This window comes from Meleagris gallopavo, chromosome Z (genome assembly GCF_905368555.1).
Source record: "Meleagris gallopavo chromosome Z, MGAL_WU_HG_1.1, whole genome shotgun sequence".
NCBI classification, from domain to species: domain Eukaryota; kingdom Metazoa; phylum Chordata; class Aves; order Galliformes; family Phasianidae; genus Meleagris; species Meleagris gallopavo.
In genome coordinates, this window is record NC_139435.1 from 25305563 (window position 1) to 25332985 (window position 27423).

The window sequence follows — 27423 nt, forward strand, 5'->3', positions numbered from 1 at the left end:
AGTGTAAATATGATGCGTGGCAGAAAGGATGTGTGTAGAACTAGTAACTTCAATCATAGAATATCCAAAGTTCAAGAGATATACAAGGATCATTGAGTCCAGCTCCTTATTTACTATCACTCTTTTTTGTCTGAGCTACAAGAGTAGGAATTAAATAAAACCATTTTAACATTTAAAGTCATTTATCATAACATTAGTTTTCCTGGTTTCAACTCCTATTTTTCTACTGCTATGGTAGGTGTTTTTATCTCTTATGACTCCAATTGCTTATGAAAATTATTATTTTTTTAATGGATTGTTTCACATACAAATGCCACTACCTACGGAAAAGGGAGTTTTTCTTCCCTTCGCATCTTGACCAGAAGAACAAAAATCATAGATAGAATATTGTAGTATTTTCAAAAATCTTCCATGTGTATACAGAAAAAGAATAAAGCACAAAAAGATCTCCATTTACCAGGAGCGGTGAAAAATTTGTTAATTATTAGAAAGAAGGTTTTTCTAAGATTTGTCTAGAAAAAGTTACAAAACATGTAGACATGTAAATCTCAGACATGGATGTTCATCCTCCTTCAACTTAAATCTAAGTGATCTTAAGTCACTTTGTTATGTTCTTTATACGAACAGACAACTGTTGGCATGACTATACACACAGAAAGATTGCACTGAAATCCCCAAATTCGCAGCTGTCAAAGCTGCTTCTTCATGTGCACCATGGTATACTACATATTAAAGAAAATGTCATGTGGAATGTTTGAGTTTAGCACACAACAGTATATCTTAGTATCCATCCGATATTTAACAAACTTAAGCTTGAGGTAAAGCACTCCAGCAGTACAGTTAGGTTGTTTCTACATCTAGCTAAGTACGAAAGAGAAGTCCTTTAAAGTAACTCTGTACCACAACCATTTTTACTCTGCACAAGAACTAGCTACAGGAAAATTCTTCTAAGCATAGACTAGGCTAGATACAGTCTTTTTAAGATTGTCTTGGAACAAGTTCATTGAATTTCAAAGATGACAATTTCAGAAACAATCAATTGTAATTACTAATACTTACTTAGTAAGATGCCGACATAAAACATCCTTACAAATGGGTTGTTCAGCCAAAGTCAGCCAAAACTCACAGGCCTCCAAAGCCACATTTTCATCTTGGTCCTGGGTCCTTAGAAGCATGTACTACACAGTGCAAAAAGAAATTACTTGTGTAAGTTCTAGGTGATCAAAAGAAACTACTAATGTTGGAAAGTGTGCCCATAAGAACCACCACATGGCCACCACAGTATTTTTGCCACCACAGTATTTTTGTTTCGTTAGTAAGGTGGGAAGAAAGACTTAGGAGACTACCTGGTGAGACTTCTTAATCCTATATGATTCAGACTGAATTTGCGCATTGAGTAAGAAAATCATTACAAAGAAGATACAGACAAGAGACTCAACCTAATGAAGTTTCTGGTGAACATAAAACGACCTCCCCTTCACTTCTGAATAAAAAGGTACAAGTATGTGTTTAAAATGGAAAAACTTCTAAAAATTCCAGTACTTTCACTTCCAAAAACTAACAATGTGACAATCTGAATAAGTCCCAACATGATAACAAATCAATAAACCGAAGTCTCAGAGTTTTCTAGCATGAATGGTAATTCATACACTCAGTATCAAATCTGTAAATTTGGAATGAAACTTCAAACATGCTTAAATAAAAATATAATGAATTACAAGCATAAACAGAATGTCTAAGTATACCAGTACTAAATCAGTCTCTTACAGACAACTGTCAGAAGACGGTTGCAACAGCCAAAGTAGTAACTCTTACGATTTTCCATACTGCCACTTATTTCTGAAAAGGTTGGTTTCTTAGTATTAGAGCCTGCTGTAACATTTTTATCAATGATTTTTACGAGTGGATTGAGTGCACCCTTAGCATGTTCACAGGTGATATCAAGTTGGGCGAAAGTGTTGATCTGCTTGAGGCTAGGAAGGCTCTGCAGAGGGATCTGGATAGGCTGGGTCAAATGGTATTCAACAAGGCTAAATGTTAGGTGCTACATTTCAGGCATAACAACCCCATGCAATGGTACAGGCTTGGGGAAAGTGGCTGGGAAGTTGCCTGGTACAAAAGGATATGGGAGTGCTGTTCAACAGCTGGCTGAACGTGAGTCAGAAGACTGCCAACATGGCTAAGAGCGCCAATGGCATCCTGGTCTGTATCAGAAGCAGTGTGACCAGCTGGACTAGGGAAGTGATGGTCCCTCTGTATTTAGCACTGATGAGATGCCACCTCAAATATGTGTTTAGCTCTGGGCCCCTCACTACAAGAAATGCAGCTGCAAGAACACACTCAGAGAAATGAAGTTGGTGCAGGGACTGGAAACAAAACTTATGAGGAATTGCTGAGGGAATCGAGGCTGCTTAGCCTGGATAAGAAGAGGCTGATGGGAAACCTTTTTGCTCTAACTACCTGAAAAGAGGTTGCAGTAAGATGGATGTTGGTCTTGGGTCTTGGTCTCCTTTCTTAGGTGACAAGCAATAGGATGCAATGAGATGGTATCAAGTCACACATGGGAAGATTTAGATTGGACATCAGGAAGAATTTCTGATGGAAAGGAATTAGAAGAGGCTGCCTAGGGTAGTGGTGGAGTCTCCATCACTGGACGTATTTAAGAGACATTTGGGTGTGGTGCATAGGAAGGTGAGTTAGGTGTGGACTTTGTAATGTCAGGTAGCTGGTTGGACTTGATGATCTGGAAGGTCTTTAGGTTGAGAAAGACCAGAAATTATTCTATGACTCATCTTTCTAGAAGCCTCATAGAAGTTGAAATAGAAAGGGGTACATTTTTTTTCCCCCCAAGTGTTAACAGATACGTCTTTATCTGAAGAAAGCAACAGGATGCAAGTAATCTTATGACTGCAGTACATTTCTTCATTATCTCTTCATATCATTAATACACTATTCATTTATTACAAGTAATCTCATTATGTTTTATATGATAAAAAAAATCAGGCTTTCTATTGAGAGAGATCCTATGATCCACATACTTGGATAAATATCAGTCCTGAGCATGTAAGTATAATTTAATAACTGAAAACCTAAGGTCTACTCCTGACAAAATCTGTTATGAAGTTTTCAGATAAAAAACAAGAGAAATAGCCCTCCCATCTGCCTCTGCACCTGGAAGTGTACACTAAAAGAAAACCAAACCCAAACAAAACCATTCATTCCTTTATGCTCCAGGAACTTGGCATAAAAATTAGCACTAAACTTGCCTGTTTTAAAAGCACAATACTGGCCAAGATCTTCTGTATTAGAACCACTACTGAATCATTAATATTCTTAATAGTTCAAAAAACTGATTTGCCATTAACATGGAAGACCATTACGTGCATACAAGTTTGTCTCTTTTTAAGACCTCCTTCACTTAATCAAAGCAGCCTCTATCCACAGCATTCAGCTTAAAAACCATCAACCTTCAAAGGGGCAAAAGCAACTACACCTGAATGCTAAAAAAATAGTCATAGTTACATCTGCACTCATCTAGATGTGTACATAACTGATAAAATCAATAACTGTACATGGTAGTCCTACATTTGAAAAAAAAAAAAAAGTCTGGTCTTTTTATTATAGAACATAAATTCACTACTATTGTATTTTGCAGAAAGGAAATAAAATAATAGTCTTTTCAACAACAAAATACCAGGTATAATAAGAATACAATCTTGGATTATCGGTGTGGTGATACTATTAGGTCAATCTCCTCAAACATGTGAGGAGCAGGCTGCCCAGAACAACGTTTACACAGCTTTTTTCTTGTCCTTTATGTGCCTGAAAACAGTTTCCAGGATGAGCTGCTCTATCATTTTTCCAATCATTCCTTAGAAGTGCTTTTTATTTGTACTTATTTCTGCAACCCCAAACTAGTTTCAGCATGCAACAAAGAAAGTAAGACTTACCTCAACTATACTAATCATATGAGGAAGAAGGCGATCCATGCGAACTTCCAGCAACATTACCAGAGCACGGCAAACATTTTTGCGTACTTCAGGCTCCTCATCAGTAGCCAGTGCAAAAAGATTCTATTGGAAAGCAGTATCATTTTATAAGTCTCAATTCACTTAGTTCATCTTGCATTTAAATTTACAGTACTGGCAAACTAAGGTATATAAATATATAACTGTCACCATCCATTCCCACACCTTTGCTACTTCTTACATATTTTCTTTAAAGCAAACTATATTTTCAGACTCCCGATGCACATAGTGCACATGATGAAACATTGGGTAATGGCAGATATTGGCATAAGAACTTTATTTCCTGGCTTCTTCTTTTCCTAAAAGTTTTAAAGCCATGCTTCAAGATGCAACAGCTGCACATCAAATACTTCAGATAACTGAACTACCACCACTCTAGTTCATGTTCAGTACTAATACCTAAAGACACAGATTACCCAGACAGACTAAATGACATGATGATACCACTGCTGAACCCTCCATCACAGGTAGTGACAGATTGATACCGTTACTGCTGCATCTTTATATGAATACACTTCCTCCACTTACAAAATGGAAATATCTTTCAAAATATTACTTTTTATGCTGAGATAGTATTTAGACCTATCGACTTCGAACACAAGCATGCAAAAGGACTTAATCTTGCCTCTCCCAACAAAGAATGCTCACTCACCTCAATAAAAGCATCTATGTGCATCATAAGAGCTTGAGTTCTACTGATGATAAATTGATTGACACATGCAACAGCATGAGATCTAGAAAAAGAGCAGTTAGAATATACATTTTCTGTCACTTAAAGACATTTTCTAAACTGTACATAGATATAAAAAATCATTCAGAATCAAATCACACAATGAAAGATTACCTGGAGGCAAGACTGAAAAGGACACAGTACACCAGATGTGGCCTCACCATTGCTGAATAGAAAGGAAGGATCATGCCTCTTATGTGCTGGTAGTACTTTGGCTAATGCAGCCCAGAACACCACTTACCTTCTTTGCAATAAGGGAACATTGCTGGCTCATTTCAGGGTAAATGCCACTGTTTTTGTTGATAAACAATAGCAGTAGCAAGTAAATTCTGGCAACTTCCTATGTCATATTTTTTTGCTATTTAGAACAGTTTAACAGTATTCAAGTGAAAAGATGAACTCCTTTCATGCAATTACAGAATCACAGGGGTTAGAAGGGACCTCTGGACATAATATGGTCCAACCTCCAATTTAATTTGATTGTGGTAGAAGGCACAGTTTTCTAAGTTTTCAGACAGCTTAAAAAAGAAAAAAAAGGTATTTTCACTCTCCCATTGCTGCAATCATTACAAAACACAAGAAGCATGTAAGATAGTTGTTTTTATATATATATATATTTTAATGATCCTGAACAAGTAAATGTAAGAAGGCACAGAGATCCCATGCACCAGTAACCATCATGCTGACCTACCTGGTTAATAGATCAACCCTCTTCACTCCCTTAAACATCTTTCAAATCTATCATCAGTGTATGATATTCCATAACAAAGTCACTTTGAATATTATGAAAATTTAATGTGGTGGTTAGAACTTAATACACTTAGCTTTTTAAAATCAGAGTAATTTAAGTAGATCTATAAAACACTGATTTTTCTGCTCATGTAAATAATATTTTAACAAGGATCTATAGTACAACATTTAAACCTACCTTATTTTTGGACTGCTGTGCTTGAAGAACTGTAAGAATTTAGGTATCATGATATTGAGTGGTCGGTCTAATACATCACTATCTAAAATTTCAGCAGAATCTTCACATATCTTCTGAAGAGCGCCAAACGCACCCTGTTTAAAAAACAAGCCATATATAAGCTATATTCTAATTCTGTAGAAAGCAACATTTCAGAATATACAATTTCAGCACAATACTACAGTAATTGTAGTAAGCTAAATTTGAAGCAAAATTGAAACATACTTATAGGCATTTTATTTAATATTTTACACCTTAATCTGTAAGATGTCAAGATGGTCAAATGGCTGATAAGTGTTAATTTAATTTTAGCTTTCAATGCTCATCTGTTCAATTGTATTTTTAAAAATGCTTAAAAGGTAGATCCTTTTTTTATTATGAAAACAGCATCAAAACACTACATAACAGCATGGCACACCGGACCAGTCTTTTCATCAAAGGGATTATTTTATACAAAATGCTTCACACACTTATGGAGACAGCGTGAACTAACTAAATTTATAAGTTCATAGATTTTCGTTTTTTAAAATCAGAGAATACTTTTTTTCCTCCACAGTTTAAAACAGTTAGGCTGGTATTCAATTATTTTCCTTCATACATACTGAAAAAAAAAAAAAGAGTTCACTAGCCTGAAATAGAATATCAGATCATTTTTCCAGATGTTGCTGTATGAACAATGAACAATTTATCTGTTTAAGTAAGAAAATTCGAGGTAAGTGTGATGAAGATTTACTTAAACTATTAGGCACCCCAGACAGGACACTTACAGATGTCTTGACAATTCATCTACATCCTTAATTTTGCTTTTATGCAAAACAAACAAATTCATTTTAATGAATGTTAACGAGGCATGAAAAGTAGAGTAAGTGTCTAACATGAGCCACTGTTATCAGAAGAGATTGTAGATGTATGCACATACAGGCATAAAATATTGTTAATATACACTGTGAAGAGATAAAAATGATCAATTTCAGATGACAATATGTTTTAGAGTAAGTCTTCTTACCTCACAAGTATTGTAGTCCTCTGAATCTAAGAGGCTGCAAAGCTTTGGTAAAAGTTCAGGCCAATTCTGTAATTCTCCTTTTGAAGCAATGGTTGTTATCAGAATACCTAAGTGAAAAAGAGGAATGAGGGAAATGAGATCAAATTTTCTCAGGTTTCATACTTATTTTTTCTCTTCTAGAAGAACAAAGGAATTAAAAAACAGCAAGCATAAAAAAAGGAAATACATTTAATTACAAATAGTATTTGAAAGGCTTTGAAATGCAAAGAATAGTTGTGCCTTCCTCTCACCACAAAGGGCTCAAGACATGAGAGCAGTTCCAATTAAGGAAACAATCATGCCCAAACACTAAGACAGGTTTGGCTGTAAATTTACTAAACACAGTATGCACTTAAGGCACCTTTTATTATGTTATAAAAGCATGAACACAGGAAGTGCATCAGATTTGTTGTCATTCAGTAAACTTAAAATCCAGTAGTGAAGCTGAGAACACACAGCTTAAGCACATTTACACCAAAATTATGGAAACATGCTAAGACTAAAATATTTACTAAGAGCTTGCACACTATAGCAGGTCATCCCCTGATCAGCTCTACAGGTTGGCTGATTCAGATCCAGCAAGCAAACGAGACAGCCCAATTAGTCACTAATTCCATTTCCAGCAGACACAGAAAACTCAGAAAAAAATTGAATTGGAGAAAGGAACACAGAAAGCTCCCTAGGCACTGTCTTATTACAAGACAAAATAAACGGGTAGCATAATTTTCACTGACACAGACATTTATCTCTAGTAAGTACAAGCACTAAAGAATATGGTATTACTGTAACTAATAGTCTTCCAAGTGAGAAGTTCTCCTTTCCTAAGCACTTCAATGGAACTAATAACCATATAACATCTTTCTTTGGGTAATATGTTAAAATGCTTATTCAGTAGACAAGAACATAGGTCAATTTTACAGAGCAGAAGATATTCTGGGAAGGACACAAGGTAACTGAAGAAATTATGCATCATGCTTCCATGGACGCAATAGGGCTGGAAAAACTAAGAAGGCAACAGCGCAAATAAGAATTGTGAGAGGCAAAAAACAACTATACAGCTCACAGTACTCATTTATATACAGTTTTTTTTCATAACTGCAGCTGAAGAGAAAAGATTCCTGTAAATCTGCACAGGGACCTCTGGGTCCACCCAGCCCAACCCCTGCCCATGCAGGAACACCCAGAGTAGGATGCCCATACCCAGGGAACATCTAAGATCTCCAAGAAGGAGGGTCCATAGCCTCTCTGGGAGACCAGAGTCACTGCTCTGTCACCAGCACAGTAAAGAAGCTTCTAGTGTTCAGTAGGAACTGCCTGTGTTCCAGATTTTAGCCACTGCCCCTTGTCCTAACATTGGGCATCACTCAAAAGAGCCTGGCTTCAGCCTCTTCACATTCTCAGCTATTTATATACATTGATGATATTCCTCCTGAGCCTCCTCTTCTTCAGACTGATCAGTCTTTTCCCTTTCCTCCAGCCCTTTAATCCTCTTGGCCTTTTGTTGGACTGTACTCAATATGTCCACGTCTGCCTTGTTCTAGAGGGTACAGAACTGCACACAGCACTCCAGGTCCTGGATAGAGGGAGAAGAATCACCTTCTTCAACTCGCTGGCAGTGCTTTGACTAACGCAGCCCAAGATACTATTAGCCTTCTTTTCTGCATGGTCAACTTGCTGACTCACGTAGTTAAACTGAGCCTCACAAAAAGAACAAAATACATCAATGTTCTTGAACCCAGAGAAAGTACTTACATTGCAAAACTGTCTCCCTACATTAGAACTGGCACAGATTAGTAGAACTAACATGGGTTCAGAAGCAAACATACAAACAAAATTCCTGAAACTCCACTGGACCAACAAGAGAGAAAAGTCACACGTCAAGCCTTAAATGGGTTGGTAGTTTTGAAAAGGTCCCAGAAGTGCTTTCAGAGAGCAAGCAAATGGAAAACTATTTTTCAAAAAGGCTTATTCCAGATAGGGATAACTTAAGAGGAAATACTTTGAGACATGCAGGAAAGAAGCAATTTAAGGCCACTGCTCCATACAATAGGGGCACACATAGTTCAGACCATTCGTCTCATTATGAGCTTTCTGTATGGGTCTGCAGAGAAGCCATTTAATGTTCTGGAAGTTTGGTTTTGTTTTTCCTTTTTTATATTATGAAAAAAGGAAGCTAGCGGGGACAAACTAAAAAACAGGCTATCAAGTAGGCAAAGACTACATAACATCTGAAGTTTTGCAAAAGGTTTTAAGAATAATGAGGAAACAGACATAAGAGTTAAGTTTTAGATAATTATGCTCATATCACACAAAATCCACGTGGACTTCTGATGCATTTTATCTCTTTTCCAATGTGAAAATGCCTCCTGCTCCTCCTGCTTTATTTGGCCATTAGGGAACAGAGGACACCGGACATTAGCCTTAGTCACTCCTCTATGACACTAAGTCACAGAAATGTGGACACCAGGTGAATAACCAAATTAAATAAATGCTCTGCTTAGTAGTTTCTGACTTCTGATGTATTTGAGCAAGAGCTGACAGCTAAGGGAACCCTTTCTTCTCACCAACAACCTAAGCAGCAAGGTTAGAAATCTGAAAGTAAAAATCTTTACAGATGTGCTCTTTGATGTCTAATGAAATTCAAATCAATATTACAGAATCTTTTGCTATGTCACTTGACAAATGGGAAACCTGCCAAACACAGTTTTTCAGCTAGGAGAGCACCAAGCATGTGAGAAACTCCAGAAGAATGTCAGAAATTGTTAAAAACATAAGTGTCATTGTCACCTCTTTCCTCACTATTTCAATTACAGGCAACTCTACTTTATAGCATCAACTTTAAAATTAAAAAAAAAAAAAAAAAACCCACAAAGAAAAAGCAGCTAAGCTCCATACTTTAATAAAAGTAGCAAGGAAAGGATGGGTTGCTTCTTTTTTGCTTTATTTTAGGTAGTACTTTGCCTCTGTAGCTCTTAAAATTTTATTTCTAAAATCCTTAGTCTAAAAAGCTAATTTCATGGCAAACTCACACCCCTGCTAACAACCATTTGCCTTCATTTCCCTTCTGCAGTGAAGCTTCTTCAGTCCTGCCACTACTCTCATCAATCTATTTTGCCTGTTAACTTTTAGGCAGGGTCTGCCCAAACTAGAATCTCTGTGAAGATTTAAGAACTGTCATAAGCATCCCCAAAACAGAGATATTCATTTCCTAGCAAGTTTGTGAATCCTCAACACACGTAGCTCTCATTTTAAAATTTGAATCCACACTGGCATGAGGGTTTTTAAAACCTGTGCCACATCACACAGAGAAGTTTCGCATCATTACTCATTTAGGCTTAAGAACAGGGAAATGGTAAACAGTGAAATTGATCAGCTTGCCTCCATCTTGGTCATAAGGTGTTAGCTTTTGTCTGGATAGCAGCAGATGTGAGACCACAAAAAGAGCAAAGGCCACATTACTTCTTCTCTGATGCTATTTCAATGCTGCTGTATTTGCTTGTCTTTCTCTCAGAATTCCAGAGACCCTATTTATGGGTGATCCATTAAATTAACTGTGCCTCAACAGCAAAAACCTGTATGCACCTCTGACTAGAAAATGCCAACAAGCAATGTGATAGATAGTAAAACATTTACATGTAGGTGACATCAAAATGCTGGTGGGTACTGGACAGAAGTCAGGAGGATCCAACATTTATTTCATATGGGAATGTACACAGCAGTCAGTAAATAGGAATCCTTATGTAAGCATACAGTTCAACTGTTGATGCACATTTTCTGAGTTCATCATTCATGTCTGAGTACTCCCTGCAAGGATCACTTAAAGCTCAACACTAATTAAACAACCCACAAACAACTCCTAGTAGAAGAAATCAAAGAAGAATAGCTTGAAAACAAATAACTCCACAGAAAACAAACAAAAAAAACCTAACAGTAACAGTAACCACCAAGTCACCAAACAACCCTAAGACAGCAATCCAAATGGTGCTAGAATATTTTCCTTGGTCAGTTCCACTGTACTCCACTAACAATTCCACTGAACTGACAAATACGACTCCTCAATCGAAAAGTTCAAAAATATGTGCAGACTTCTTCTACAGCTACTAAAGAAATTATGCAGTATTAATATCTAGTACAGTAGTTTCAAAAGTTATGAGACAGCAAAAAAAAAACAAAAAACAACCCTAAGAGATGGGCATTTTTCAACAGGCCAAAGTAAATAATCCAGATGTCCAAAGAAGCAATCCTACATAGAATCAAAAGCGAAGAAAGAATTCTAAAGGAGCAACTGGTAGACTATTTTGCACTCTAAGCCAGCAGAACTTGGGTGACATGAGCTGACTTTTTTTTTTTTTTTTTAAACTGGAACCCTCTTCTGTTTTTTCCTTTTGTAACCAAGTATGACACTACTGCCTATCCTACATTTTTTTCCTACTTTTCGGAGAGAACGGAGAAAATTACTGCAATGATTTTAGTAATTAGTAGAAATCATATTCTCACTGAACAGGTAGAAAAGCAACTCTACCTGGAAATAAACAACAATGATGCAAACTTGCACTTTTTACACTGGAAGTGCACTAGAGCTGCTAGGAATTCAAAACTTCATGTAGAAAAAAAAATAGAAAAAAAAAACAAACCTAAACACACTCTTTTAGCTGATATTCTGATCTGCTTTATTTACTGTTTTCTGACAGAAGATGTTTAAAAAGAAAAACTCGTTATCCGAATGCATGTCATATACAGTACAGTAATTTTAACAACTCCCCTGACAGTGTGTGCATGTGTATATGTGGACTTGGAAGAGGGAGAAGGAAAGCATCTGACAGAAATGTTTCATTGATGCAAGTGAAATGCTGAAGTAATTCTGCAGTCAAACTCTTACCCTATTCATCTTTTCAGGTACAAAAACTGGCAACAATTAGAGTTTTAAAAAGTAGAGTTTTAATAGAGACAAGAAAACTTAGTTATGTTCCTATAGACATGAACTGAATTGGTAAATCAACTTAACAGGAAGCAAAAATGACTTTCATATATTGAAAATGAACATCAGCATCGGAACACTGTGGAACTGCAACAATTATCAGAAGCAAATAGCTTTAGGAGTTTAATAATTCTTTAGTTCACTACTGCAGCTCCAATTTAGACATTCTATATATTGAAAATGTTACTGATATTAACAAGGGCAAACTTACCTACGGTAGCTCGAATTAAGGGAGAGGAATCACCGATGTTGTTCAGACATTCACTTTTGATGAAGTCAGTTACCCCATTCGGGAAGTTGTGAAAATGTGCTTTTACATTATTCTTCAAGATAAGACCACTCAAGGAACGTGTTGGCTCATCTGCAACAGAAAGTAAATTGCATTCAAACTTTGACTAGTTCATAGAGTAAGGTAGATTTGCACAGCAATGCAACAAGAATAAAACTTATAGTGAGATATCAACCTTTATTTCCTTACATTCCCACCAACTACACCCGCCAATTCACGTAACAAAGCTTTTTAGGTTCAGAATTCAGTATTTCTGATTATTCAAAATTGAAATATCAGTACTACCTAGTCAACATACTCAAGTTTTCTATAGGCAAGGAATACATCTTAATTTGCAAGGTATAGCAGACTCAAGAAAGTGGTTAACTGAAGATATTCAAATATTTTGATTATACTGACAGGCTTGTCGTAATACTGTTACTGTAAAAGTTGATGACAACCCAGCTTTCACCAAAATAAAGCCAACACATCACGTAGGCACTGCGCAGTAAGTTCTCCGACCTCTAATCTGGGCAAGAAATAAGGATGTTCAAATTTCCTTTGCATCAAGAATTACAGCTTGCACAAGATCTATTTCAAGCTTTCAAAACTATTAATATCCAAACAAAAGTAATGCTAAGCAAAATAAGAGATGCATCTTTCAAAAATAAGGTATTTCAATACTGAAGTTACTGCATCACAAATACTAGGACTCACAGTACATCCATGGTGTCTGACTGCCAGTAGGAAAACTAATCTGTTGTGATATGGGCTAGTCAAAATAAAAGCAGTACTGAAAAATGAGGGTTTTGTTCAGAAACTGAAGTTCATTTTAACCAGCTGATTTTTTCTGAGCTCCAAAATCAAAAAGCCATCACGTACTCTTTAATCTACTTTCTACATTCATATTTTCTTAAAGAAGCACTGTTTTTCACATTCCATAACTATAAACATAGTCGTTTACAAACACAGCTTTTGCTGAAAATTGAATGGCTTTGTAAACCAGGAAGCAATGCTCTACTTGAAACAATTCTGTAATTTCATCCATAGTATGTTTTTTAAATACCTATCAAACTCTGAACAATGCAAAAATAAACACTGTTTAACTATATTTCAAGGGCCAACAGATTTTCTGGAAGATTGGGAAAAAAAAGGGGTTAAAAGGGGTTATTATTTTAAACTAAAGTGCTAGAAACTGGATGAGCAGACAGACTTTTAACAATCAGAACTTGTTCATGAGTTGTGGCAAACAGTAGTAACAGTATTAAACAGTGCCAAACTGAATAATTTCATTCTTTTATTCAAAGTTTTGAAGTTACCATCACTGAGGTTCTGATGGAGAATGACCAAATGAAAGAAGTTCTCACTTGAATGCTTGATCAGTCTCAGTCCAGTTCAGTCACTGAACTAGAAGGAAAATCTCTACATCTACTATTACATCAACGTAATATGCCAAACTCTGGTTGCTTTAGCTAATCCATTGATAACACATCTGCAAAAAATCCAATCCTCCAAAAATGATTAAAAGGTCTAACTAGAATACTAGACTACATTCCATAATGAGTACTTGTTCAATCCACCTGCAACAAAGATCTCAATAGATTCATACTGAAAGTTATGTTCCTGGCAAATGACAGAGAATTCAAGAAGCAACAAAAGGGAAGAAAATTAAAAACAAAAAGCCAAACGAATCACCACCTTGCTGAAGTAGGGAGCAGAGATCACGAATATAGGCTAAAGAGACTGCTAATTAAACTCAAACTACATGATACTCGGGCATTTCTAAAACCACACCATAGTCAGAATCTGAGTTTGAGAATCTGAGTATTACATGACTGCAGAAAGATATTTATGGAATCCAGAGTGCTTAACAGCTTAACAGCTACATTATCAGAAAACAGTAATATAGGTCTAGATTGTTTTTTTTTTTGTAACATCAATATTACAGGCAGATGGCCTAAGAGCTGAATAAGACACTCTTTAGTCTTCTGAGGTTCTGTGATAAATTCTGTCAGCCATATGTTTCAGCCATCAAAAAAGATCACAGTCTTGCCTCTTTCTATCTTAGTCAACCTTAAAGTATAGAATTGACAAGAACATATAGTACAAGAAAAAAGGAATGTACAAGAAAAAAGGAAAGTGAAGCAGATTTCTGACATTTGATAGCATCTTTGGTGCCAAATAAATTAATCAGTGGAAGAATCCCCCTCTCACCACACCTCACTTTACAATAAAACTGTATCAATCAAACGTCATGCGATCCTCAGTAGATTTTCAGCTCTGTTTAAAGGCCTTAGCACTAGTTCAAGGTTTTAATGCCTCACAGAATTGATGCACACCTGCTAACTTTAAGAACTACAGAGCATTCTCAAACTACCCTACCTTCTCTAATCACAGCCTGTATGATGTAAGTACATATGTGAAAGCAGTGAGTCTTTTGTAGTACACTTGAAAGTCCAAGCAAGCTAATAAAAAGGCAACAGCACAGAAAACATATGAAATGCTTCACAATATAAAGCCATGTATAATCTCTTACTCCCTTCAGTAAAATATTTACAGTAGGCATGGGTGCCACGATGTTAGGTTAGAATCCTACTTGAGTGGAAAAGATGTCATGCTGCTAAGTATCAGTGGATGTTTATTTCATCCATTGTAAGAGTAAGAGCTGAAAAATGGTGTTTCCTATTCATCAGGGTAGGTGTCAGAAGACACAATGACCTCTTTGCAGACTGTCAGAAAGCAGACTTGCCGTTAAACATAACAATGATGTCAGAACAGTTTCAGTGCGTTACCCTGTAGTGATGAAACAAGTGCAGTTGATTAGTTCACCACCTTCATGAAGCCAAATCTAGCCTTAAAGAAAAGGAATCACTTATCTTGATCCACTTGCAATAGTTATGTGCAAATAAGAATGTCTTTCCCTTAGCACAAAGTTGGAGTTGAACCTAGGAAAAACTGCCTCCAATAACGGTATCTACAGTATTATTCCTAGAGCTGAGTATCTTTCCTAAAAGCAATCTGAAAAGCCATATAAAAATGCATCCTAACCCCACAGATACCTAATTCTAGTAAGAATTGACTTCAATAACTAGCTAAGAATAACTCCTGCTTTTGAAAAGCATTTTAAAACTCCCTTCTCCTTTTTTCAAATGACAATCTTTGCTCTTCAGAACCACAAGAAGATTTTACTCTGCTGTGGCTTCTAATTTTAGAAGATACTGAGGTACAACAACACCAAGACCGAGCTCTTACATACCAATAATGGCTGAAGATTGCATTCCACTCATGACTGGCAGCTTAGCCCTGCAGTACCTGAATAAGTTATTCTTCCCTAGTGAAATTACCTCCTTCATCAGAAGCGGCACAGATTGACCATTCAAGCAAGTATAGTACAGATATTTATTTCAATATCTCCAAGGAACAAGCATTCACATAAATTTAAGTGATCAGAATGGATGTTCTCGTAACCAGAATATCTGCTACTGCACAGTAATTCTGATTGACAAGCTTTAAGCCTTTTAAGTTTTTTAAGCATTCCAGAGCAAGCTCAGCACAAGCCAGCAGCGTGCCCTGGCAGCCGTGGGGCAAACCGCACTTGGAGTGCATCAAATACAGTGTAGCCAGATGTGATTCTCTCACTGTATTTAGTACTGTTACAGTCTCACCTTGAGTACTGTGTGTAGTTCTGGGCTCCACAATATAAAAAAGATGTTAAGATACTTGAAAGCACCCAGAGGAGGGAACATGGGTGGTAACAGGACTGGAGGGCACATCCTGTGAGGAGAGGCTGAGGACACTTGTACTGCCCAGCCTGGAGAAGAGGAGCCTGAGAGGACCTCTGTGCTCCCTGCAGCTCCCTGAGGAGGAGAATAGAATAGAATAGAATATAATAGAATCACTCACGTTGGAAAAGGCCTTAAAGATCATCAAGTCCAACCACAACCTAACCATACTACCCTAACTCTAAAAACCCTCCGCTAAATCATGTTCCTGAGCACCACATCCAAGCGGTTTTTAAACACATCCGGGGATGCTGACTCAACCACCTCCCTGGGGAGCCTATTACAGTGCTTAACAACCATTTCTGTAAAGAAGCGTTTCCTGATATCCAGCCCAAACTTACCCTGGCACAACTTGAGGCCATTTCCCCTTGTCCTGTCACCAGTGAGAAGAGACCAATTTTGCTCGTGCCGTAAACACCTTTCAGATACTGAAAGAGAGCAATAAGGTCTCCCTTACCATTGGGAAGCAGCGGTGGTGCTGGGTTCTGCTCCTGGGAACTGATGGCAGAAAGGGAATGGCACAGAGCTGCCAGGGGGACGGTCAGGCTGGGCACTGGCAAATATTTCTGAGCTGTGAGGATACAGGCTTCTGTGAGGTGTGAGGTGGCTGATGCCCCATGCCTGTCAATGCATGTCAAAATTGATGATCTTTGTAGTTTCCTTCCAATTGTTCTATTCTAAATGGTAGGCACCCAAACTTTCCCTTTTTTTCCTTCCTCCCCAGGGAAAGGCGACTGAGGAAGTCTGAGGCAGAAACTAAAAACAGATTGAAGATGGATTTCAAATGACTTTAAAAACAAAATCATCAGAGACACATACCAAAGCTTCTTAGATAGTCTTATTTTCACTAGTATTCTAAGTAGAAGAGGATTGGTCCTTTGCTCATAGAAAGAGGTCTTGTGAAGTAAATAAAAGGAAAAAATATATTTCTAAAAATAATAGTAATTTAAAAAAGAAATAGTATGGATGAGTATTTAATTAAAAGCATGTAACTACTCTCTAGTTTCTTATTTCAGGAACACCTCCACTAGCGCCAAAATGATATCTTGCCATTTCCCAGAATGCAACCTAATACACCTAACCGAAGAAACAACCTTTTATTAAGCTATATCTACAGGATGTCAGCAGCAGAAGTAGGGAAAACTTCCAGTGCACAGCAACCTATACACCACCAGTGGTGGCGGGAGTCATTTATTTTGTACTCCCCAATACTCACTGAGTAGTCTGAACAGTATTCTGAATTACTCAAACTGATGACAAGGCCTCATTTCACTTATCCAATTAATCCTTGTGTTCCACCAGCTTTTAGCGTGATGGATTCTCTCATTTTAAAGTTCATTTTAAAATACAACATTCATCTTCAATATATTCAGAGTGAACAAACTTCCATTCATCTAACCAAGACATTTCTTCAGAGAAATTCATTACTTCTGAATTCATTCATTGTCAAATAGGTAGCTCCCACCACAGCACCTGTCATTTCCTTCCCCAACACACTAAGGTACTTCTCCGTCATTTCTGTTAGACCATCATCCTCTGGTTTCTGCACAATTAAACATGGGAGTCCAAACTTTTGGTTTGCCTGGATTGCACTGAGTGAAGGGGGATTATCTTGGGCTGCATATAAAATACATAATATAGTTAACGTATGAGTAGCAAAACTGCTTTTATTTATTTATTTATTTCTAATATAAAAAAAGAACATAAAACTTGCTTTTGTGACACTAATGCATCAGAATCTGCTTCAATGGCAGTGGACTCAATTCTCAGTGAGTTCTCAAGGTTAGGGATAGGGATTATCAGAGATTTTTGATCTCTTACTCTTCCTGTGTTTCATACTTGACAATAGCTGTTCACACATGTACATATTACTGAAAAGTGCTGACATGAATAAGGCGTGTTTGTGAAGTAAAGGATATTCCTCTCTGGTAAGATAGGTCCCATAAAAGTATAGCAAAGAGACCTAATCAAATTGTTCTCTAAGTTGAATGTCTGATTGCCACACTATTATTTCCTTGTGCCAAGGTGCATACATCACAGATGTTGCAGTCACTCTTACTCTTCCAAGAATTTTGTTTTAAAATTGCCATGCAGCATATGACGTGTTATTAGTAGATGATACTCTATCAATCTGCATTTAAGTTTTATTGATCAGGTTTTGTTTTGCAATTTTATCTTTGCTACTTTCTTGGCAACTTATAAAGTCAGGGTTACATGCAAATGTTTTGAAATTACATCTAAATTTTAAATATATGTCAGTTATAATGTTTTGAAATACAGGCTTTTTTCTTTTACTTTACTTGTATCTGTGTTCTAGATTTTGTCATGTAATCTTTAACTTAATATATTACTTCCATGATACGCACAGTTCATCAAAATTATGAATTCTAAGAAAAAGTGAATAAATGTAGGTATAATGTGTATAATTAATTAATAATTAAGCATGTCTGCTTAATAACAAGAAACATGTGTCTTCACAAGCACAAACACATGCAGGTAGGCTGAAGTGGTTTTCAAAGTTTTACTTGCCAAGCAGCACAAGCACCTGTAATGCGCAACACATGGTAAGCTTTGATTTGACTGTGTGTGTGGCAGGCACGAGAAGTGGAGTCAGCACTGTAATGTGCCCTCTTTGTTTTCCCCTACACAGTCAACGCTTGAGCTGTGCACAACTGACTCATTAAAAATTTTTCTAAAAATCACATCATGTTAAAAATTTGTGATCTTCTGGGACAGCATTACTAGTGGCCCAGGGCTGCACGTGCCAGTGGGTTGAACATGCCTGCTATAGAGATGATAAAGAGCAACAATAGCTTGCATTTGCTATTACAGTTTGGGACACTGTAGCAAATCATACTATCATTACAGTGAATTTCCATTTCTTATTAACGAATCGTCTGCTCTTAGTAAGATTCTAGCACTGACTGAACTGTGGGATAAGGAGGCAATATATAGAATGGCATTAAAAAAAGAAGCTGAAAGAGTTGTTTAAACGTTCTGTGGTTTTGCAAGCTCGTAGAGATGTACAAATGTTTGCACTGATTGATCTGTGTCCATCATTTGTTAAAACACAAAAATTTGAATTATCAACCAATAAATTAATTTTTGATCAAGAGTTCAACATCCTTTCCGTATTACCCACCAGTTTTATTTACAACATGGTATTCAGAAGCGTAGCTGTTGCTATTGAAGCAATAAATACACAACACTTAATGTCAACAGAACACTTTCAGCTTTATTTTGGTGCCTGTATGATGTTCTTATAAACAGGCAGTCCTGTCAAATTTTTTTTTCCGTCATTCATATAAACCATCTGATCACTGATTAATTTCAGACTAGCCACTACATTTCAAGATTTTTCATATATTCAGATACACTGAATGCCTTGAAATACATCAGAAACAAGGCTGAAGATGTAATTTTAAGCTTGAAGTATTACACTTAAGGTTACTTAAAATTCCAGAGGGAAAGGGGAAAAAAAAGTGTTTTTTTTTTCTGCTGGAAAGTTCATGAAGATGTCTGTGTACCTGTTACTCTAAAGAAAACATGCCCCTTGTGCTTCTCATATACACTGTTCTAGAATGATTTTTTTTTTTCTTTTTGTTTTAGCTCCTGAGACAACCCATTTGTTAATAATGAATCAGGAATTCTCAAGAACAGTGACATTAGGGATTATTTTTATCACATTTTGTATTTGTACATATTAAATCCATACCAATAGTTAAAACACACAGGATAAAGCTTTTTTAGAAATATGCTCTGAATAGCTTTGAGAGTGAAATCAGCACAGTGAGCAGCTTTCCTTAAGAAGTTTTATCCTAAAAGTTACATTTGCCAACACAAGGAGAAGAACAGTACAAAATATGAACCACGTTCATAGTCACTGTATCACCATCTGTGAATGGATAAACACAACTTTCATCTCAGTCATTTAGTTCTTTCAAAAATCCATGCATTTTTATTCTTGGAAATAGAGGAAGAAAGTCCACAGTTAAAGACGTTCTAGGCTCAAGCACCTCTGAACTGCACTGAATCAAGTATTTCTGCTTGGGTGCATTTAGAAATCACACCAGCAATGACTTTCTTTTTCTCTAGGGAAACACCCCACAAGGATGCTGGATACTGACTTTTTAAATACATTTTAACACAAGAAACAACAAAACTGAGTGGGTGAATTCAACTTAACAAACCTATACAAAGAATACCCCTTGTAGAAGACTACATTCACCTATTAAAATATACACTAAGGTAAGGCATTAAAGAACTACCTAAAGACCTCCAACCTACCTAAAAAATAGTTTCATTTACTTTGGGGTTAAAACACACCTTACCAAATGTTACCTAAACTTCAAAAGAATAATTTTAGAAGTCTGATAACTTTAATAACCAAGGGAAAGCCTGAAAAATTCTGACCTGTCACTTCAGACAACACAGATATTGTAAGATTTCACTCCTCAGATGGTCTTACTTACAGTGAATAGCACCTTTGAAGAACCTACATCAACTTAAATAAGTAAATGAAGGTTCTAAGCTAGAGAACTACTGTACCTATTCTTTCAGAATGCTTTCCTTCTAGGGTTTCAGGAATAGGTAAAGAGATAATAATGGAGATCCCATACTCTCAAAATAAGGACTTCCAAGAAAGCATTCCTGAAGCACTGAATCACAAAACGCCATCCACTGGATAATTTCAATGTTTCTTTAAAGACTCTTAAAAGAAAAAATAACTGTCACTTCTCACATGTATGTATTCCATAAAACTACTTAGGCAAAGAATTTTACTGAAGTCTGCTTTATAACATCCCTATGGGGGGGGATGGAATGGAAGAATTGGCTGCCATACAGAAAAAAACAAACATGAAGATTTAATGGTATGATTTGACAAAAATCAATCGTCTCAGAACTTGGTTCCCCTTAAGAAGTCTATGAATCTCAATTACTTCTTGCATTGACTACTAATACTGAGTTAGGTTTAATTTCATTTTTAATGTAGCAGAGTTGAAAGAAAAAATATTTTGCTGTTGTTTCACTAGAAGAACACCACCCATGCTATGTAACATTTGAAGCTTTACTTTCTAAAGGATACATTAACCTTACTTTACTTCTGAACTGTAATCCCATCAGATATCAGATTCACTCCTTGGCAGCTATTTTAGTCTTTTTGATAATGACTAGATCATTTATTTTGTAAAGGGGGGTGGGGGAATGGAAAGGGGGATGGAAGGGGAGAGGAGATAGTTTTAATTTCACAGCCAAAGCTTGTGAACTTCTTTTCTGGTTTAGTCCTGCTCATTAAAAACATGTTCTTGAAAAGTCAAGTTGATTAATCGCACAGTGTGATTCTCACACAGTCTCTCTCTTGCTCAGCTCCAAATGTCTTTCAACATCAACATACCATTAAAGAAGTATTCCACAGTGGAAAGATCTTATGAAAACCACAGCCCAGATCAAATTCAAATTTCAAAACTTATCAGAAAATAGTCACATCAAATCCATAGTGCTACTCTGGATCCTAGTAATAGTTTATAAAAGGCCATTTCAAAATCCACTTGCAGACATGACTAAATTGTTATAATAAGTTATCACATGTGCTGACTTTTCAAATGAAACAAAAGATTTTGCAGGGTGCAGGGGTTGAGAGGAGGTGGAAGGAATGGAACAAAAGTACAAAATTTCATGGAAAAACTGTATCAAAGTAAAATACTCTGAATGACTAAGTCATCACATGAAAGTATCAAGAGTAGTAGAGACACTCTTTGATCTTCGATTGCTTTATACAAAATCTAAACATTTTGGAAGTGAACTTAAAAGACCACTCTTAAAAACGACCAGAAAGACAGTATAGTACTCAAGCACTGCTCTCAATCCCTACTCATTCACCTGCAGAATATAAATTTGTTTCAAGAACTATGTTCCTTGAGAGTAACAGCTTCACACAAGATTACGATCTGTCTACTGAGTGAGACTAGTGAGACCACAGACTGGAGTTCCCCGAAGTGTGGGTCATCAAAACACGATCCAAGATCGGAATCAAAAGACTTAGTTATCTGTCTTGCTGCAGCTACACAACGTCCAGACAGGCCAGCAGAAAATTATCAGTACCATTGCCTATTTGTCTCAATATATCTTAGCCTAGATTATGGCAAAAAGTCCAGCAGCACCCTTAAAGGTAGAAGGAATCAAGGCTTTACAGAAAGTATTCATAAACAACATACTTTATCTTTCGCGTAAGCAAGATTAAAAAAAATATATAAGTGTGACAAAGGAACTGTTTGTCTGTCTTAACTAGAACAGCACTTATATTTGTGGCCTTTTTGCCCAAGATAAAGGGGTATTAGGTCTGTCTTTTCTTACCTAGGCATTGGTAAGCATTGACACCACTTCTGTTCTTGCAATTTTTTTATAAAATATCCAGCATCTTTTAAGCTGCATTAAGCCATGTAGAATACCACATGAATTCTGCCATATTATAAAGATAGCTTCCTTTTTGTTATCTGAGGTATGAAGAACTTATTCAATAATGGATGTAAGCATAAATTGAGTAGGAATAGTCTGCAGGTACTATTAATTCTCAGTCTAGTTTCTCTTCAAAGCTGAACAGAGGACGTTAACCAGGAAGCAACATAGTAATTTTTTGCACCAATACTGGACTGACTCACTGTGACACAGAATCACAAAATGGTTGAAGTTAGAAGGGACCTTTGGAGGTCAAAGGTCCTGCTTGAGCCCCTACTTGAGCAGAGACATCTACAGCAGGTTCATCAGGACCATGTCCCACCTGTTCTGAAGATTTGCTGACCTTGAAACACAAAGTTGAAGAACAGCTGTCTTAGACAAGAGTGTGACTCTGAAAATTCAGTCACTGATGAAGGAGAAAATCTTCCCTGAAGCAAGAGTTACTTCTCTGCAGTCTCATAAAAGATCTACATGACATACCTGTGAGAGATATGGGTGCAGTCTGACCATAAACACCTTCTTTTTTTTCTTCCTGTTAATAGTGTAAATCACACTAGCAATTGAAGTATGATACTATATTTATCAATATTAAAGTACTGTATATTCTCTACCTATACTATCATCTTGTTCAGTAACTTATTATCTTGGCTGATTCAGGTCTTGAAAATACTCTCTCAGATTTCAAAGATTTTCCCAAGATCTTAAACATTATTAGGAAACTTCCTACATAGAAGACCCAAAACCACTGTGATACATCCCAGTCTTCAAACACAAAAACATATTATACTCTGCTATCCATCCATCCTCCCTAGGTACGCAGACAACACAAACAAAACACTACTTCAAACAGAAGATAAAGAATCTTGCTGATGCTTTGAACGTTACAGGGCCACTTGTAAGTAAGATCTAATTCAAACTGAAAAAAAGGAAGCATTCTAAAGCCAAGAGGTGAAACAACAGAAATCAGAAAAAGTATTAGTAGCAAGACACTGAGGAAAAAACAAAATCCCAAACAATACAACATATTAATGACAAACATACAAGAACCAGATGTGCCAAAATAGATCCTGAAGTAAATCTCCTTCACTGGCAAAGATCTCACAAATCAGCCATTGTAGAACACTGAAATAAAAATCTTTCACATTCTGCTCATTACTAAGGAATTACCTGAATTTACTCAGAGGCTACAGAGTACAGTACACAGCATGTACTAGGGTACATAAGAATAAACCAACGATAAACTGTAAGTGATTTCTAACTGCATTTTAGTAAAATTAAGACTTTGGGATGAAGATTCTGATATTCTCTCTGAACGATTCTGATATGTGACCATTAAAAAGTTCATCAGGCTGATTACTGGTGCAATTATGATTGTAACTGGATTTATCAGAATATTTAATAACATCTCCAGTCACATTTCACCACTATGGACCAAATTTATTTCAGTTTCACAGCAGTCTCAGAAGTATGATGCTCCTGTAGTACTGTGAAAATTTCATAGGATACTTAGAGCAGAATCTATGCTAAGACTTTGAAACTACATGCACCAATAAAATTTCAGATGTGTTACCATAAATCTTCCCAAAAAGGTAAATGAATTTTCAACAACTACAGAGATCAACAAATCAACAAAATGACTCAGCTTCCTATTTCTTTAAAGGTAAAGGAAAAAAAAAAATTCAAACAAACAAGAGAAAAATAAAAGTGTAATTAAAGAGTTAATATCTCAAAAACTCACCTTCAGACTTCAATTTCGTAAGAACAAAAATCAGGTAGTTGTTGAAATCTGGATACTGATTGAGTTGCTCTAGTTTCTGAAGTGAGAAACTGTTAAGGAGAAGTCAAATCTTACACATGCAGCATTCAGCCTTCTGGATGAAATTATTATTAAATTTCCAAACACTTCATACAATTGTACAATTGTAAAAGCTTAAAATACTCAAGAGTAAAAACAAACTGAAAACCTAGTCTGCAGTCCTTGTACTCTAGGGAATACCTTTTAGTTGTGAAATACAGAAAAAAAATTATCCAAAGACAGAAAGAGAAATTAATAGAATCCTTAAAGTGCTTTTAAAAACACTAAAAATGCTGCTTCTGCATAGTTTTTAATGTCAATGTCTACACTCAGGAGCTGAGACAGAATCTCACAATACATCTTTCTTTTTCCCTGTCATAAATAAAAGCACTCCAGCATTAAAGTACAACAGCGATTTATGATTTTGATAGTGAGAATTAGTATAATTGTAAGTGAGAAGATGATTTGCATCAGAAACTTATCTATTGTTTCTTAAAACAAGTAGTACGGAACATTTCCTCTGCATACATATCCATTTTCTAGAGTGCTGGCTCTCTGAATGAGCTTCTTACTAACATTTACTATATCATCTGCTGCTGTTTGGCTGCAACAGCCATCTGGCATTCTCTTTGTAACCTGTTTTCGTATGCTGGTATTAATTGGTATTTTGAGTCATAAGCATGCAGCATCATCTTCAAGTCATACTGATGATATCTAGAAGAGTTAAACAAGACACTTAGCAAAAAAATATTATTCAAAGAAGAGTATTTATTTCACATGCATTGACTTTATTAGCTGTTTAGCCGAATTGCTAAGCACTAAAAGTAAAAACCACATGCATTCATCGGGATATGATGGCCCATTAATTTCCTTCCAGTTCTAAAGAATCTAATTCCCTCCACTGACCAACCAGTTCATCTAGTCCGAATAGAAAACTTAAGAAACTTCATTTTTAGATATTTAGGCTGCTTACATCAAGCAATGGCCAGAGAAGCCTGTCTGACTTAAGAGTAAAGCACACCTACTATAGATAGCCCAGTGAAAACAGTCCTGATGATCTCACATGGCCCCTAAGAAACATAAAACACACACCCAAAGATTGTTTTTTAGCTTCCATGTCAAAAAGCTATTTAAGAAGCAAAAAAGTAGGGTATCATATCCTGTAATTTTTTTCCCTTCTATTCCAAGCTTCAGAAACATGACCACCAAAACAGTGTCAAATAATACCAACAGCAATGAATTGTAGCAATTCAAATACAAAGCAGCAGCAAACACAGAAAGAACTAGAAGAGGAGTATTAAATAGGAATTTAATTAATCAGTCAGTGAACCAAGTAAGAGCTAATAGGCCATATTTTCCTCAGTAACTTCTTCACCTACATTTTTCCTTTTTTCCCCTCCAAAAAGCAATTAATTTCTTCATCTCAAAAACATCTGAAAGTCTTCCTGATTCATAACTTTATTAACAAAGGATTTCGATTAACCTATGTTCCCCACTTCATTACAATTAGGTTCTAATCGCATAAATGTGTCAAAACTGTGTCATAAAGTCCAAGACAGCACACCGACAATTTTATATTAATGACTGAAAGTGCTTTAAATTTGAAACCTCTGATCCAGCATCCTGCTTTGACATGCTGCTAAGCAGCATCCTATAATACAAGAAACCATCCCAGAGGTTTGTGAAAACAGTTTCAAAGGAGATTTACTTAAAGTTACAGTATGCTGTCTGTGAATAAGACATCAAAATTTTTCCTAAATGGATGTGTAACACGATGACGTAGTGTACCACTTCTCTAACTTTTACAGGCCAGCACAGATATCTGACCAGAGCAGGGAGTTATTGCTGTTATTTCAAACATCAGTTAAAAGCATTTTTACTTAATTTCTGCTCATCATTCAGACACACAACATCCATTATGTTGCCCATCCTACACCTACACTGCTATTTTTCAAAAAACAAAGCAAAAGTTATTATCATCCTCTTTTTTCTTTTTTTTTTTTTTTGAAGCAGAGCTTTAAAGAATTATTTTGCACTAAAACTACTGTTGCTATAAACAATTTTATATCTGAAATAAGAATGCCTGTTCAAGTTTGATGTGTTATTTAGCCACACTGTGCAGGATTTTCCCAAGGCAGCAAAAGCATCTCAAAAATCTACAACACAGCTCAAAGAGCATGATGATCAAGATGAAAAATAACTTCACTTTTTAAACAATAACAGAAGCTGTGCCACGTTTGACTGCATCTGTTAGCAAAGCCTATGGGTTGAGTAAATTTGACCTCGGGATAGACTCATTTTTAAAAATAACTTTATATACATTTCTTCTTACTTACATTAACAAATTCTGATGCTGTCTGGAAAGACCTTGAAGCACACGCCTTAAGCAAAAAGGATCACGATAATAAACTCATATCCTTCGGAGAATGCCAGGAGGACTCCCTGGTTTTCCAAAGCACTTACACAACCAACTCAGGAAACAGGAAACAACAGATATTTTTCAAGAGCTATGTTTCTATTAGTCTTAACCTAAATTTTCTTCTCTCTTTGTTCCTTAAAACCGTGCCATTTCATCATCTCTAGAACCAAGGGACTTGACGGGCAGAAAAAAGAATCAGAAACAAATCCCACCACAAACAACTAACACAAAACGCCCTGCAAATCGGCCCAAAAAGACACAGACAGCCAATCACCCCTTCTCGCCAATTTCACAGTCTAACGACGCCGGCTCACGCTCCCGGCAGGCAGGAACGTCCCCACCCGCAGCAAAGCGCGTAGCGTCAGAGGCGGCAAGCCGCCCAGAGCACGCCGCCGACGGTTCCGGCGGGGCCCTCCCGCCCCCAGCGCCGACTTTCGCCTCGAGCCCAGGAGGGGGATGGGCTCGGGAGGCCCCGCCGCGCCCCGGGGCCGGCGGGCAGCCCTATGAGGGAGGCGACACGGGGCGCTCTTGGCGGGATCCGCCGCAGCGAGGGCCACGCGCGCGCCTCGGCGCGGCCCGGCGCTGGCAGCGGCCCAGCGCGGGGTAACCCAGTAAAGCGGCCGCGCCGGAGCGAGGGCTTTAAAAAGCAGAAGCGGCCCTTGGCTTCGGGCTCGCAACAGGTGCCCGGCGGCCCTACAGCCCCGCAGGCCGCTCCGGCGGTTCAAACGCCGCGCCACGGCCACCCGCTCCGGCAGAGGCTCGGCCCACCGCATCGCGGCGGACCCCGGGCAGGACAGGCCCGGCCGAGACCTCATCCCGTCCCGTCCCTCCAGTCCACTCCGTGAGCCGCGCTCCCCGCCCGGCTCCCCCGGCGCCCGCCCGGGCCGCGGCCGCCGTCCCGCTCTGCCCTGCCCTGCCCCGCTCGCCCCGCCCGGCGCAGGCCCCGGCCAAGGAT

The 27423-nt window shown here is 37.3% G+C and overlaps 1 protein-coding gene across 2 annotated transcripts in view; it reads right to left on the minus strand.

Moving 5' to 3' along the window:
* Positions 1 to 27423, minus strand: part of TNPO1 (transportin 1) — an 81615-nt gene that overhangs the window by 30653 nt on the left and 23539 nt on the right. For both annotated transcript variants that reach the window (XM_085212590.1, XM_085212591.1), the window contains exons 3-9: positions 23993 to 24068; positions 11960 to 12109; positions 6732 to 6838; positions 5687 to 5820; positions 4681 to 4762; positions 3951 to 4073; positions 1060 to 1178 (exon numbers count right to left, since the gene is read on the minus strand). In XM_085212590.1, the coding sequence (XP_085068716.1) occupies positions 1060 to 1178; positions 3951 to 4073; positions 4681 to 4762; positions 5687 to 5820; positions 6732 to 6838; positions 11960 to 12109; positions 23993 to 24068 (791 nt within the window). The remainder of the gene's footprint in view (positions 1 to 1059; positions 1179 to 3950; positions 4074 to 4680; positions 4763 to 5686; positions 5821 to 6731; positions 6839 to 11959; positions 12110 to 23992; positions 24069 to 27423) is intronic.